The sequence below is a fragment of the Neophocaena asiaeorientalis genome, unplaced genomic scaffold (assembly GCF_003031525.2).
Source record: "Neophocaena asiaeorientalis asiaeorientalis breed wild unplaced genomic scaffold, Neophocaena_asiaeorientalis_V1.1 scaffold122, whole genome shotgun sequence".
NCBI classification, from domain to species: domain Eukaryota; kingdom Metazoa; phylum Chordata; class Mammalia; order Artiodactyla; family Phocoenidae; genus Neophocaena; species Neophocaena asiaeorientalis.
This window is the reverse complement of record NW_020172725.1, coordinates 26590-43859: the sequence shown is the minus strand read 5'-3', so window position 1 is coordinate 43859 and position 17270 is coordinate 26590. Positions and strand designations below refer to the sequence as shown.

Sequence of the window (17270 nt, the reverse complement as noted above, 5' to 3'; positions counted from 1 at the left end):
CAGGCACTATCTGACCTGGCTTAGGAAGACAATAAGCGGCACAAAGGCCAGGGTGACCCAGATGATGTTCTAAAAAACTCTCCAGATTCACGTCTCTATGACTTAATTCAGAGGCTGCTGGCACGCTGTCCATTACATGGAGAAAGTGGCAACTCTCATCCCAAACACCAGCACAGCTCCTCCCTGAAATCCAATCTAAAAGATATCCCTCTCAGCCTGAGTGATGCCAGCAGTGTCTTCTCAATACCTTTTGGGCTCTGGAGAAGGTGTGACAGTATTGGTGTTTCATCATCAAGCAGAGTGGGTGCTAAATACTAGCCAACACTTGCACATAGTGACAACCTCTGAGAAGGAGCTGCTGCTGGCACATCCAACCCATTCTACCTCCTAACATAGCTAAAAGGTTTCCAGATCTTCTCTATAGCAGCTCCCAAAGACAAAGCTTCTGTTTTAAAATCAGTTTCCCAGGGAGTTTGACACCAGGTAGTAGAAATCTGTCAGGCCCCAAAGAATGGCATACATCTTTCACTGACATGAAACACACAGGAAGTGCAGCTTGTATGCTAGTGCAAGCACGTGCATGTGTGTGCGCGTGCACACACACACACTATCCCCCACACTCAGAGTGAAGCTACTGGAGCAGCTCTAATCCCTTTATACCTTTCCCAAGGGGATCTGGATATACCAGTGTTTTTCAGAATCTTTCAATTGCATCACTAAAGCTTATTAGTATTAGTTCCTATCTCTTTTTGATTGTTTTTTCCAGTTTTATTGATATAATTGACATACGGCACTGCATAAGCTTAAAGTATATAGTATAATTATCTGACTTACATATATTATAAAATGATTACCACAATAAGTATAGTTAAAAGCTCCTATTTCTTAAATAAAAAGAGCTTTCCTGAGAACACAATGCTGAAAAGAGGGTACAAACATTCCCTTCTGAATGTTAAAATATCTGCAAACATCTTTCCACTCATTGTCCAAAATCTCACCAACTTTTTATAACCCCTTGCCTGAAACTCCTACTCAATGCATTGAGTGTCTCCGTCTTGACTCGCACAAAAGATCATGGGCTGACAGGAGAGGAATGAACCCTTGCAGAATTATATCCTTCCTTGTCTGCCCTCTCAAGTGCCTGGCTCCTTCTGTGTAAATTTTCCACAGTGTTACACCTCATAATTGCTATGCCTAGCATTAGATATTGAATAATCCTTCCACAACCGTCAAAGTCATGGGTCAGTTTAGACACGTGCAGAAAAAGCATGTCTGACAGCATTGCAGACATTGCTGGCTGTGAGGCATCGAGCATAAGTTTAAAACTAGATGTAAAACTTTCCAGTACTAATAAACCAATAAGAAATGACAGAATTCAAATATTCCCATTCTGCTACCCTAATAAATTGATGGACCTCGACAATGATCCTCAATGGCTGCTAACGTCACAAAAAGAGAGACTAGCAGACATGATATGCCTCCGAATGGAAGTACAAACACCACTTATAAAGTCTTCTTGCCAAAACGTTGATCCTGAATTGAATCAAGCTTCTAGCTCTGGCTAGCAAGTCACAGCAAATACAGAGAACAGAGGAACACAATAAGCACCACCACCACTGGGAAGCAGTTATCAACAGACTGTAAGAAACCCTGCAGCTGTGTACCCCAAGTGCGGTCCAAGGACTGGCCAGTGCTGGTCCACACACTATATATTACTAATCTATAATGAGATAAGGAGCTTAGGCTTGAATGTAAGTCATCTCGCTGCTTCCTTCATCTAGAAAGTCTTGCTATGAAAAAATATCAGCTCAGCTAAATAGTGTGCTTAGTGACATACGGCACTTATCTTCTGGCACATGCTCCTCATCTCATCGCAGACTGAAAACAAGCATTTAATGGACTGGCATTTTAAGTAACACTGCTCTTCAGGTCATGAACCAATTTCTTTTTATTTTTTTTCCCCAGCTTTATTAGATATAATTGACACATAATATTGTATAAGTTTAAAGTATACAACATGACAATTTGATACATTTATATATTGCAAAATGATTACCACCAAAGCATTAGCTAACACCTGCACTTGGTTACATAATTACTAGTGTGTGTGTGTGTGTGTGTGTGTGTGTGTGTGTGTGTGTGTGTGTGTGGTGAGACCATTTACGATCTCCTCTCTTAGCAACTTCCAAGTATTTAATACAATATTGCTAGCTATACTCAACCTGCTGCACCTTAGATGCTCAAAGCTTTTTCATCTTATGACTATAAGTTTGTAACCCTCTGACCAATCTCTCCCCATTTCCCCCACCCTCCAGACCCTGGAAACCACCACTCTACTCTTTGTTTCTAAGTTCAGCTTTTTTACATTCCACATAGAAGTGATATACAGCATGAACCAATTTCTTCAATAAATAAATTACAAGGAAAAAAATGACAAAGGGACAATCTATATATTTTTAAATATTTAAGAGATTTATCAACCAATTACAAAATATGGACTTAATCTGGATCCTGATTTGAATGAACTATAAAAAAATAAAATTTATAACCTAATCAGGGAAATCTGATAATACTAACCAAATTTATGTATTAGCAAATATCAAAATAATATTATCAAATACTCACTAGATATTTGATATTTTTTAAAGTAATGCTAATTTTAAATGTGATAGTATTGTATTTGTTTCCTTTTTTTCAATTTTATTTTATTTATTTTTTTATACAGCAGGTTCTTATTAGTTATCATTGTGTTTGTTTCTTAAAGAGTCCTTGCCATTTACAGATGCATAATGAAATGTTTGCTAATTAAATTATTTTTCAGGGATTTACTTTAAAATAATCTGTGGCAGGGAAGAGAAGTAGGTAAAATAAGATTGACCATTCATTGATAACTGCTGAAGTTGGAGCTTCATTGTAGTACTCTCTCTACTTTTGTATATATTTGAAATTTTCCATATTAAAAAGTTAGAAAACAACAACTTTGCAGCAGCATCTGGCCTAGTTCATCCTATAGCCATACTCTCCTACATATCATGACACCACACTTCTGCTTTTTTTTTTTTCATTCATATAACAACCGTTTCTATCTGCTATGCAACTCAACATTCTTGAGCAGGATGGGGATCCCCATTTAGATATAATAACAGTCCAATCCCACCATGTTTACCATCTTAAGCAAGTGGCAAGAACTAACCAAAATGCTTCTGTGAATCTCACATATGCAGCTACTCAAATAAGGTTAATGTTCATTAGACAAGGAATCCAAGAACAAATGACTTAATCACCCTTGTGCAAATAGTTAAGCATATCAGCCCAGGGAATGGGTTCCCTTGGGCATTGAACTGCTTTCTGACATGATTCATTTTCATAAGGACACCGTATCTTTCTTTATGACAAACATACATCTATCAGTTAATAAAAGAGTTTGAGGGGAAAGGTACTGATTTGAATCCGGTCCATAAAAGGGCTGACATGTTCACAAATGCAAGAATTCTTATAGTCACGGGAAATAGGAAACAAAAGGAGGAAATAATTTAGCAAGGAAGCCTGTTATGTTTTCTGATTCTTCGATGTGTGACAATGTGTCAACTTATTTTCAAGGAGGGGCCCAAATGCATATGAGCAGTTGGGTCAATCCAAGGTCAAATTAGACATGTTGTCTAGAATTGTGCCAAATGTTCAACAATATAATAAGTCAGAATTGCTGACAAAAAAAAAAAAAGAAGAAGAAGAAGAAGTAGGAAAACCTGGCGTGCATATTCTTATAAAATTCTTAAAAGGTTTTCAAAAGTTTAAAAAGGAAAGCTTATTTTGTTATTTGAGGTTTATTTATTTCCTGGGAAGTTGGCAGAGTAGAGAAAGTACCTGGTATTTGCTTGTTTGTTTGTAGCTATATTTTTGCTTTTTTATAAACTTCGATGGTATTGGTGGTTGTGTGATTTACCCCAAGGGAATGAGAGATATTAGGTAATTTGAACATGTTTAATGACAAGCAGAAAAATAACTATTATCTGTTTAAACTATTCCTTATTTAAAGCAGTCTTATTTTTATAGGCTGTGAATAAATATGAAGCAACCGCAACTTCTTAGAGTTTATTGCCAATCAGTTAAACAGAGGTTGGTGTATAAGGGTGCAGGGTATAGGAATTCTATCAAAGCTTTGTCTAAATTAAGATATGTATGTTTTGGTCCACTTTCCCAGATGTTCAATAGTTTAAGATCTCTTCAAAGCCAACTCTCATTAAAATCAAAATGGGAATCATTAAAAGAAAATGAAAAAACTAAAAAGATTTTCAATTTCTCCAAAGAAATAGGGCACAGAAGAAAAACAACAAATAAGAATCCCTTTGTACTGACTGAGCATTACGTTGCTACAAGGCATGAAGCCAAAGGAAGGGAATGCTCAGTTGGAAAGTGAAGGCCGTGGCTCTTCTCAGGGGCGGCTAATCTGAGTCAGCCTCGCCCCAAATCACACAAGCAAGGCCTGTCCACAAGGCGCCTAGAGAGAACAGCAATGACGGAGCGAGATGGAGTACTGGGTCTGTGGAAAAGGGAGCTTTCTTGGTCCAGAGGCAGATGTGTTGTGTTTCCCACTCAGCATCCTTCCTCTTTTTTGCTACCTGAATTCCTCTTTCCTAAGAGGAACCCATTCCACATCCCTCAGTCCTGGACAGCCCAAGTGCCCAATTTCTTTGGTCACAGTGATGGGCACATGACAGGAGCAGTGCCAGAGTTCTCAGTGAGATCTGATGTGTGAACGCTGGGAAAGGGTTTCTCTCCTTACCTCTGAGATCATAAGCTGAAAGGTAGTATGACTTGGAATTACCAGTGGTCATCTTGTCTACCCAATCATAACCAAATCTTTACTCTGATAAGGCAATTAAAGCACATTTCCAAAACGGCCAACCATGTGACCACAAAACAGTCCCAACTCTCAGGGCATCTCTTTGCAATACTGCCAAAGAAAGTGGTTTTCAGGCCAGCGCTTCCATTTCCTAAAATCTAAATTCCTTTCACAAAGGTTCTTGAAAAAAAAAGTGTTCAACAGGAAGGAGACAAGACCGTTTGCCAAATCTGCCAGTAAAAAAATGCAAACTTCTTTGAGAGCATTGGCGGGGCAGTGGGGGGGCAATATTAATAAGGAATAATTTGGGGGAAGGGGAAATTGAAAAAATAAAAACCTTATCCATACGTCGCCTTTAGGTATATATAACCAGATCTCCACAGACAAAGGAAGTTTCCATTAAGATTATAATTTAAAAAATTTTGAAGTTCAAGTTCGCTTCCTATGCTTCTGAAAGTAATTAGCTCCAAGATGAGAAAGTGGAGACTGTGGTATCCAGATATTAATGATCATCTAACTTTAGATAAATGCATCAGGCCCTGTACCAGGAACTTGAAATGTATTATCTCATTAAATCTTGGGACAACTCAGAGGGGTGAGTATTATAATCTCATTTTACAGCTGAGGAAACTGAGGCTCAGACAGGTCAAGGCACTTGTCTGAGATTCCTTCCTAGTAGGTGGTGGAGCCAGGATTTGACCCCAGGCATTTCTGTATCCACACTTCCAAGCCTCCCTGAAAACACAGCCAATGGTTATTAGTGTTCACTGAAAATGACTCCTTGGTCCTTTCAAATATAATCCCACAAGCAATACCACTCTAGCCAGCTACCCACAACCAGGCTCAAATAGGAAACAGTGTGAGGTAATTATAACATATACCCCAGCCACTAGCTCTGGGTTTTTATGACTGAACTGCCAAATCACTCCTAGCCAACTCTTCAGGAAATGTGCAGACACTTTCTCAGATTCCAGCTAAAACATCAACTATGTGGCCCTGGGGGATACAGAGCTCACAGGGTGGTAATGGGATATAAAATTTGCAAACTTGAGGTCAGTGGCCTAAACTCTGGGGTGTGAAGCAGCAGCAGTCCACGAAAGACTAAAACCTAGGTGTCGACTTGAAGGTTGTATATCAAGTCCTTCCCTGAAAGGCACTTGTTCACATCAGCTCAGACATGAACCCCATCAGTAAAGGGAGAGAAAGACAGTCCACATGTAGTTCTGCCTAGAATCCATGGAAGAAGATAATAATATCAACAGGCTTGAGACAGGGTGTTCACTCTGAGAATTCAGCATTAGGTCCAATTCAAACATAGCTGATGCTCAATAAATAGTTGTCACTTGAAGTAGGCAAGTGTTCTATAAAATTGGTGGGATAGATGATACAGAAGACAAGAATTTAAGATTTTTTTTCTTCACTGGCATGCTTCTTGCTTGGAATCTAAATTTATAAATTGGTAGTGCAGACAGCTGAGTCAGCAACTTATAAGATAAAGCGTCTGAGCTTACAGACCTAGAACTGCCATGGTTCATCCTAGGACATCTGATGCTTTAATTGCTAATTATTAGTGTGAGTGTGGGGATGGAGGGAGTTACCCATAAGACTCCCAGAGAAGACTCCCACTTCTCTTTCTCCCACCCCCTCCCTACCCCCCTCCCTAGCAATCACCTCCCTTAAAAGGCCCCATCCCACTCAACCCCACCTAATCTGGAGGCTTCCACTGACAGCAAGGTAGAACCGTGGAGCTAATACTCCAGTGCGCAGCCTGCCATCAGGGTTGCCCACTGAGAGACTGATCGCACTGCCTAAGGCCAGATAAACAAGAAGAAAAACGTTCATGCCCACACGATGTAGGGAGTTTGCTTATTTGCAGCACAGTTGAGGACTTGCAGATATCAGTCACCCTTTCTAGGGGAAGAAGACAACTAGGAGCCATGACCTCCTACCCAATAACACACTTCTACTTAAATCCGCCTTTGCCACCGTGTGGCTCAGCTTCCACACCTATGAAGTCGAGAAGAAAATAAGAACCCTGAGCACTTTCTAACGAACTTTCTCTGGGCCTCAGTTTCAGCATCTATAAATTTCTAAAGTCTTTGCCACTATAACCATTTTGTAATATTTTTATAAAGATGGATGGCCTGACTACGGAGGTAGATTGGAGTCATGAAAAAACAACATCTACAAACAAGAAGCGTCTTTAAAAGTTACTCATCAAAGGCACCAACCTATGAGGGTCTGACTACACGATCTCATAAATTGGCACCAAATGGACAGGGGAAATGGTAGGCAAAAAACCATTATCCATGAGGAGAGGGGATGCACCCAACAACATGGCACCATATACACAGGTTCATAATAAATGATGGATTAACCTGCTTTTCCATTATATTCCTCTAAATGTTTTTACAGGAATCTTTTCTGACATCCAAGCATCTTTCTTTCATGTGCTGCCTCTCCTCCATAAGCCTCTGGTCTCCTGAAGAGCCTGGTACCAATGTGGCCAGGAATGAGGTGGCTTTCATCAATATCTATCAGACACCAGCATCTTCTCTGTCCAGCCCAGGTCCACTGGCTGATGGGACTCCACTCTAGAACTTTCTCCAAACTCTCTCCTCCTGCCTCCCTCAGTCTTTCTCCTTCCCTCCCCTAACAAAAACCTTACCTCTGGTTTTCTTTTTGAACACCCCAAGACCCCCAAGTAAAAATGAACATTTTATTTAGAATTTTTTTCTTAATGTTTAACCCTTATTTGATATTCTTATTATCCCTATTTTATTTGTAGCTCAGCTTAGGAAGTTAAAGGAGAAGAAGAAAAAGAAGATGAGATGACAATGATGAAAAAGAAAAAAGAGGAGAAAATGACAACGAGAAAGAAGAGAAAAAGAGGAAGAGGGCGAAGGAAAAGGAGAAGAAACAGAAAAACAAAACAAAACAAAACAAAACATAAGCCTGTCTCTGGAATACATCTCTTTATTAACAGAGATTTTACTACACTTCAGTTCAAAACCATGAACTTAACAGCAGACATAATGCGTCCATAGAGCCGACATAAATCTTGCCTCCCAACACCAACATCATAGAATGGTTGTACTATATTTGGACTTAGATGTGTTTGGATACTTATATTTGAATGTAAGTATGACTGATGGTCTAGGAATTCACAACCCTTCAAAACACTGAACCAAATCACTTGTCTAACGGCACAGTTCCCCTGCTCTGAGCCTGCTTGCTGTCTGGAATACATCTTTGGCTGGGAATGGTGGAGATAGCGAATTTTCCTCTCTCCCTTCCGCTCTGAGGAGGCTGAATAAATAGACTCAGTGATAACTTCAACAAAAAAAAAGCCACTTGAGAAAGTGGTAAGTCACAAGAACTTAAAACTAGGATTTGATATAATAGAGCTTGGGATCTGCAATCCAAACGACTGTATTCCTAACCCAATTTTATTCTATTAACAATGTGGCTACTCCATTTATGCAAAAAATAATCTTGTTCAGCTCACTACAATACCAGTTCTATTGACAATTGCACATCTATCTTTATTTACTAATTATAATCCCTGATTCCAGAAAAAAAAATGTTTCTGAGGTATATTATACCAACAGATATATAGAAATGGGGCTATTAATAGAAATTGAAAGTAAAATCCCACGTAGAAGGAATGTAAAACATATCAGATACCTAAATTAATAAAATTAAGTGACTGTGCATTAAATTTGTCCCTGAGTTTCTTAGAGGCTAAAGGAAATGGGCGGAAAGTTAGGAGTTTTATAATTCTTTTATTTGGAAAAACAAAATTTGCCAGTTTTTTAGGAACTGTGATTTTATTCCTGGGGTTTGTGAGTTCTTTAAATGCAAACTAAGGACAATGCCCCTAACATTAATCTAAAAGATCACAGAGATACATTATTCATGTAGCGTTTTGCATTCTGAGGTTGCAGTAAGCAAAATACAATGAAGCCTCTTCAATGGGAAACTAAGTCAATCAGACTCGATCAAGTTAGAATTGAAACATCTTATTATCCTTCTCAAACACCCGCTGCCTCACTGGGGTAGCTGATCTCCAAAGAGGCTGCCCCAAATTCCTCCCCTCCCTGCAGACATAGGCTACTCCTCACCTGCATCAAGAGGCAGAGCTCATTAGTCCATGCCCTTGAACCTGAGCAAGGTCTGTGACTTGCATGGAATTTCGGACCAGGCTGTCTGAAGAAAGTCTGGTAGCTTCCACTTTTGTTTTCTTGGTATCCTGAGCTGCCTTGTAAAAAGTCTGGCTATGCTGCTGGATGGTCCATATGGAAAGGGAGACAATCTGAGACTATATGCAGGAGAACCAAGAAACCCAGCCAACCCTGATAACATGTGAACCCACTTAAGCCCTTCCAGCCAGCTCTTAGCCATTCAACTCAGTCTGTGGACAACAGATGGGGTTAAAACATGTGACCAGAGATGAAGAGGCTATTGTTCAAGATCCAGCCCTAACAGACACTTACCCTGAACAAGGCCTGGTAGCTGCACCTGGGGCTCAGTTTCCCCATTTGCAAAAACACACTCAGTGGCCCCATCCCCAGGGGCAGGCCTAGGCAGGAGATCACATAGGAGATAGCTTTAAAACCTGTAAGGTCCCCAGCAGAGCTCTTTGCTTCCTTTAGTCCCTTCCTCTGTCCATCCATTTGGATCAACCACACCAAAGTAAACAGGGCTGCAGGTGCCAATCCATGATCACAGAACAAGAAACACACGTGGAGAAGTCATCTTACTCATTCTAGACCCAACAGACATTGTGGAAAGCAGAGACAAGATTCCTCACTGTGTCCTGTCCACATTCCTGCCCTCCAGAATCATAAGAAATAATAAAATTATTGTTGCTTTAAGCCACTAAATTTGGGGTAATTTGTTACATAGAAATAAGATAACCAAAACACTCACAAACAAAAATAGCTTGTTTCCTTGTAGCAGAGGGACTAGGAATGACTTTGTCTCTCTTCAGTTTCTCATTAATGATGCTATAATGCTTTCACATATAATAAGTTTCAATGTAGATGGACGTGGGAGCACCCAGGTGCCTCCTCGCCTTTGCCTCTCACAATCAAGCTCATGCTGCCACTTGAGCCTCCTCTTCACCCCCACCACTGCTGTTGCTCTGGCCATCACCCACTCTCACCATGACTCGACTCCTATATTAGCCTCGCAAATCTCCCTGCCTCTAGTCTCCCTATTCACTAAACCATATTCCTTCGACACTTTGGCCAGAGTGGCAGAGATCGGATCATGTTCCCATCTTAGAATACTTTACTAGCTCACCATCCTCAGCTTTCACAACAATCAGAGAGTAGCATCATGTGTCCTTTAGTCCCTCTCCCACCCCAATCTATGGACAGACACACACGGTTGCATGCTGCACACCTTCAGGGGGCACTACTTGCATAGGTTACACTATGAACCGTGCCCCCCGAAGCCATGCAGTGCAAACCCTGCCCATCATAGTCAATGTCCCTCAATCCCAAATACCTTATATCCTTTTTGTTTCATGCCTTTTTCACTCAAATTTTTCCTTATTTCTCTCCTATACTTCCTCCAAGCTCTAATATATATATAATTTACCTTACCCAGTCAATCAATCAAATTGGTCAGACATTCAAAAATTGTCTACTGAATTCTTACCATGTGCCCAGTTCCTAGGTATACCTAGTGATAAAGCAAACAAAAACTGAGCCTTCAGGAAGTTCTCAGTACTACTAAATAGTCACTTCTTTATCACATAGACCAGAGATTAGCAAACCTTTTCTGTAAAGGGCCAAGCAGCAAATAATTCAGTTTTGCGGTGCCCTACTGTCTGTCACAACTACTCTCACTCTGCCACTATGTGTGAAAGCAGACATAGATAAAGCATACACAAATGGGCGTGGCTTTGTTTCAATACAATTTTACTTACAAAACAGGCAGTCTGGTCCACGGTTTGCTAACCCCTGACAGACTTTCACTGTGAAGTCTTTTCTGAAAAATCCCATTCCCACAATGATGCGTCCCTAGTCATAGGACTGCATCTGCCTTCGATAAACATTGAGTCTTTCTCCACAGCAATGGCAGAACATGCTGGCGAAATGAAGGTATCAGGAATGTGGAAGAAAGAAAGTTACCACGTATAGGATTTATTGTAATTGAGAATCATTAAAATATATTGGTTAAGAGCACTCACTAGGAAGCCAGATTCCTCAACTGTATCTCTTACTAGTTTATGTCCCTGGAGGAATAACTAAAATTACTGAAAAACTGCATCCCTCAGTTTCCTCATCTGTTAAATGGGCAAGTAGGTAGAATGTTCCTCATAAAGGAGCTGTGTATTAAATGAATAATATATGTACAGTGCAATAGTGAGTGATATACCAGAGCTTGCTATTCTTTCCCACAGGATACAACCAAGGTGAAAAATGACACAGAAAGAACTAAATTGTTCATCATATTGATGAGAACTTAAGACACATACCAGTTTCCCCTGGAAAGAGAAACACCTCTTGCAACTCTATTCTGAAAGAAGTTCCTCACGTGGAACATGAGAGCAAGAGATTCTGAATGACATAATGAGGAATGTCTCCAGCTCGGAACCATGGGCAACGCAGACGGAGGGTGCCTGTGATGGTTACCTACCATACTCAATAAAAGTTCAAGGTATAATACAAAAATACACATGCTGCCCAAAGACCCCACAGCTCAGACATTCTGTAAGTCCTTCTGTGTTTTATTAGTGTCTTTGCAGAAATATCAAAGTTTCTTGTTTGACAAAATATTATATTACTACATTATTAACTATACGTGGGATTTGTGAACTAGCATGAAGGAATATTAGGAATTTTAAGTGGAATTTTACCAAAGTCTTACTACTGCATTTTTGTCCAGAGGAATGAAAACCAAAACCATAACTAAAATTAATGGAGAAAGAAAATTTAATATTAAGAATTTGTCTTTAAAACTTAAACTTTGCATATCTCAGCTCTCACAGCTGTAAAGGGAAGGTAATAAAAGGACTCACCCTATAGAGATGTTATGAGCATAGAATGAGCTATAACATGTAAAACACTAAGACAGGTGCCTGGTACCTAAATGTCATCTAATCGTCACCTACCACTGCTACAAATGTTATTATTATTTATTTTTTACTTACTCCTATACCCCATGCCCTTTCCTACCTTTCTGCTGCTTCCTGATTTTTGTAATGCATCTGATTCTCCTACCAAATATTAAGCCTCTCCAGGCTGTGGGTGCTATGTCTCTGGCATTCCACAAAGCAAGGTAGCATTCAATCAAGGCTTCTTGAATTAATGAATTCTTTGAATCCCAGCTTCCACAAGTTAGTGTTAAAATGCTTATGACAGGATTCTTGCTTTTGATGATTTTACAATCTAATGGGAAAATCAAGCTTAACAAACTTGAAATATTAAACTCTCACATGCCTGCCATATAACTCAGGCCTGATACGTTACTGATTTCAGTTTTCTTTAAAAATTTCATGGAACAAAATTCTAAGTTTCTAGAAAAGGCCTATTTGTTGGGTTAGTTTCTAGACACAAAGAAATTGTTAATACAGTTTATTTCTCTTTCAAGAAAACAGTTTTTAAATCTTATTTTCACCTTGAAAATTAAGGCTAAAATTCAGAAATTGGTTAGGCTTATTGTTTGGTTTATTGCAGGAAAAAACAAACAAATTATGTGTGAGTATCCTAATAATTGGTCCGGCATTTGGCCTGATTAGAATCAGTAGCATAATACTATAATCTTTTAAAGTACCTGCTATACAAGAAGACGGAGGAATGTTTCACTATTTTTTTTAAAAATTCCAAATAAGCTTGTAGGGATGTCTGTACTGCCATTTCCATCATCCCTAACCTCATTTCACTATAACTTGATGTATCAATATGTTTAAATTAATTTGTGATACCAACAACTTATGCATTTTTATAAATACTCTCTATGTCTTAAATGTTACAAAATAAACCCCATAAATAATATTTTGTCTCCATCTTCTTGTTTAAAATGTGGAATTGCTGAAACCTTTTATTTAAGAATATCTTTTTTTAATGCTGTCGCAATATTTTAGCTTAATCTATTTAGTAAATGAAATGACAAACCATACCACTGCAGGAGTTTTTCCCCGTATTTAATTATTAGCCTATCTGACTTCAGATGAAGTCTTAAAGTCTTCTTTATAAAGTAAAATGGACTTTATGAAGTCTACAGAACTTTTTCTGTGTGCCCTGCTAAAGGTCTTTATTTCAATAACAGACGTCTGTGTAATTAATCCCTCTGAGTTTGTCATCACATAATCTATCCTGTGTATGAACTGTTCCATGTATATTTTTCTGGTAACAAGACCCCTGGAAAAAAATAAACAAATAAACAAAGACCAAAAGGAATCATGCACAAGGGGACAACTTGTATGAAATATAACCAGTCTCATACACTTATAAGCCAGGCAATAAGCATAGAAGTTCTCAGTCCATCTCATCAGAGATTTGGGAAAAGGAGGTTTCACTCTAAAGAATTTTTCCCTTTGATGGGAAACTGTAATATTTCCTTATTTGGGTGCTAAAGCAATAAGGCAAACATAAATAAATGGTGCATAAGTACTGCTATTCAAGTAGAGTTATGTGTTTTTTTTAAATTAGATTGTCTCCCACACTTTTTGCCTAATCACAGAAGTTAAGAATTTAGCTGAGAAAAATTTTTCTGAACTAAAATTCAAACAAGCTAGGATTTTATTATTTCTCATAAAGTCATTTCACACGTTAAGCAGTGCCCAGGCAAACAAAAACTACTATACATTTATTACTTGAAAACGTTTTTGAAACTTGCAAAAGTCTCATTTCAAAACACAGAGAAATGTAATTTTTTCAGAGTGACTGGGGACCACACTCATTCCATTAAAAGAAGGATTTCCTGTAAAAACAGAAATTGGCGATTTACTCTAAGAAAACACAGCGAAAGCTGGGAAGAAACTTGAGGATGCTTAAATTTCCACTGTGGAACAATTTCTGCTGCCCAGTGAGAAGGGAAAAAAAAAAAAGAACACCTGCAACAGGATGGGAGGAGAGAAAGACAGGCTAGGACTACACACCCAAAGAGGGAAAAGCCACGCAGGTCCCTGTCTGGGACGCAAAGGAGCTGACAGGAAAGGAATACATACCCAAAGAAGAATACCCAGACAAATTCTGTGGTCACCTGTCACATCAGAGAAAGAGAAGAAGGCAGTAATTTGTAGGAGAGCCCAGATCAATGCATGGAAGACACTGATGAGTTTAAAGCACCTTTTACCTAGAGGAAATATTAGTGAGGTGCTGAAAGTTGCTGCCACCAACTGGGCATCAGGCGGACTTAGGGGTTACAAATCACTTTCACTTCATAAACTGTGCATCAAAATGGTAAACAGGTTTTACTGTAGTCAGAGAGGTTAGTTCTGAAACTGGTAATATTTTAACTCGCAAAAATAGAAGTTTTAAGCAATAACTGGAAAAATGGAACACACAACTGCTCTTCCTGATGATTTATACAGCACGGTGTGGTTAAAAGACTTATTCATGTGAGACTGTAATAGCAATAAGCAGAGAGAATACATCTCAAATGCTATTCAGATTTAAGATCAAAATTGGCATTTGTTTAAAACTTATGGGTAAACCTTTGATCCAGCAATTCTATTTTCCTTTATTAATTTAGATCACATATAAATATTCACATGTACACAAACATGCAAGTAGAAGAATGTTGGTAACAGCAAAAAATTTCATATAATCTAAAGAGCCATCATTAGGGAAATGTTCCAGCCACATTATGGGATTCTATACGCCAAGAGAATGCACGAAGTAGATCCCTATGAGTTGATAGATGGATGCACTAAAGATATATAAAAGTAAGCAAGGTTCGAACAGTATGTATGGTATATTCTATGCATTAAAAAGGATACACACACATATCTATCTGTGTGTGTATATATACATACATATTATATATGTATATTTGGATATGTATTATACTATTTCTAGAAAAATACATAAGACAATGGTATCTGAGAGGTATTCACAATTCAATATTTTTAATTGTATATCCTTTTAAATCTTTATTTTTTACCCCAAGTATATGTATATAATACAGATATTATATACATATAACATTTTAGATAACGTAAGAGCTATAAAAATAAAAACCTTTATATTATAAAGGTTCATTATTATAGCATATTAATATATATTGTTATGCTATAAAGGTTAATTATAATTATTTGTTAAACTTTTCATATGTATGCAAAATCTCATAGATAACATGAGAATTAGGAACACTCATAATTACTGATCTATTAATACCATGTTTGGGGGAAGGCTTTATGAAGAGTTTGCAATAAGGTAACGTCCACGTTAGTGACCAAATACTATAACACAGAGAAGTGTTTCTTTATAATCTTAAGAAAATGTAAAACCCAGAAGAACTAAGTGCTGGTGTGAGTAAAAGCATGGGACAGCCTGTTAAGCAACAAAGTAAGGCTTAGTTTCTGTTTTCACATTGAGTTAGGGCCTCCCGAGGAAACACGCTGGTTGGTGATAGCACATAGAGACGAGACAAATGTCTGGCTAGGCCTAATGTCTCCCTGCAGACCTTCATCCACAGAATTAAACCCCTACTTCCTCTCTCTCTATGGGAGCAATGCCATCAGGCTTAGCTATTAAGCTAATATATATGGCAGAAATATATTTTTCGAAGTTAAAATGCTAGGCTAAACCAGGTCCTTTTGAGAAAGGGTGAAAATCAGTTTCAGTCCATCTACTGAACTGGCCATGGGCCCTGCACACAGGGCAAGACATGTCTGTTGCCTGATCAGTATCAGGCTTAACATGATAAGCAAATTTCCTTTCCAGCACTGTTGGAATCCGTGATTTATTTTCCACAAAGGCCAAGATGGAACTAAGTTAATCATGACTATTTCCTAGGGTCAGAAAATCATGCATATTCCACCACGGCCTAAGTGCTTGGCTCTGAAAACCATGTCATCCCAGATCTAGAGCAGGACTCAAAAACTGGTCCGTTCAGTTTACTGTACTTTTTCCTTCCCATACCTGGGCCATACAAGCACAAATTTCACCACATATATATAATAAAAACAGCCCATAACAAAAAAGAATACATGAAATGTCCAGCCACATGTCCAAGTGGACACCATCACTTGGTCACTCAGGGTCATATAATCAAACTACACCGCTACTCAAAAAAGAGCAGCAATGAGAATCATAAGGACTTGATAGAAAGCTCTGTGTATTTACTGTCTAGGCTCATTACAGGATCCTCCAAGGAGACAAAATGGATCATTTATAATCCATCCTGCTGCTTCTCCGGAGGCTTGAACTTAAACACTCTCAGAAAGAGCTACTTCATTTTCAATTTGAACAATTTTAAGGGAAATGTACTCCCGCTCTTCTTCAATTCAGGGAACTGGCAAATCCTTATAGAGTCCACCTGCCGGATTTAAATGTTTTCTGCTAAAACATTTTCTGTAGTAGGGGCATAAGAAGGTGGTGAAATGCTCAGCTGCACCTGAGTAACACACACGACAGGTTAAAAACACTCCTTCAAGGCCAGCCACAGCAGCATTACTGCCCGGATGGAATAAAGAGCTTCTAACAACCGCAAAACAACTTCTCAGAAACACTTGCCCTGCTCTGCTTCCAGGGTAGACATCTGAAAGGAAAATCCAGTCCCTAATTTTAATAAGCATAACTTAGAGGAGAACCAACCATTAACTATTTGTCTTCTCTGACTGTCTGTCCCTGAAATCCCTTTCTTTCCTTGCTCCCTTACAAACAGAGCATCTACAAAGATGCCCACAAGGCAAGTACTTTCCCTAAACACAACCGGAATTGGTATGAAGAGAAAGGATGGGCTGCTCCTCTTCTCAGTCGCAGCTCCTCCCCTTCTTCCTCAAAGAACCCTTCTCGCCTCCCAAAATCAGCCTCGACAATGGCCCAAGATTCCTTTTAGCCATGACCTCTCTCTCCTCTGGGGCAGAAATCCTTAAAGTGTAGAGGCAAGGTGGTTTAGCCACAAACGCGGCGAGAACTGGATAACCCTTGCATCTCTAAGGTGCCCCCAGGAGGTCTTGTCAAGGATCCTTCTACTGTCGAGAATCGACCCTGTCAGTTCCTCTGGATCTTGATACTCGGGAGAAGAGGGAGGGGACACCCACACCAAAGGAGCTGGCCCGTTCCATTACCCTTTAAGCGCGTCGTGTCCTCCACCGCCTCTTCTCTTGGCCCGGCTGGCTCTGGTTTCCTTCACGTTCCCAGCCTCCAAATTGGCGTCCGCCCCATGGCTCGTGTAGGAAGCTAAGAGCACGGTAAATCCCAGGGCGACCTCCAGCAGCCCCCCTCGCCGCATGATGTCGAGC

At 39.2% G+C, this 17270-nt stretch overlaps 1 protein-coding gene across 1 annotated transcript in view; it reads right to left on the bottom strand.

Moving 5' to 3' along the window:
• Positions 1–17260, bottom strand: part of FBN1 (fibrillin 1) — a 253659-nt gene extending 236399 nt beyond the window's left edge. The window contains exon 1 of the mRNA XM_024740283.1: positions 17097–17260. Within this exon, the coding sequence (XP_024596051.1) occupies positions 17097–17260 (164 nt within the window). The remainder of the gene's footprint in view (positions 1–17096) is intronic.
• Between the last annotated feature and the right edge of the window lie 10 nt (positions 17261–17270).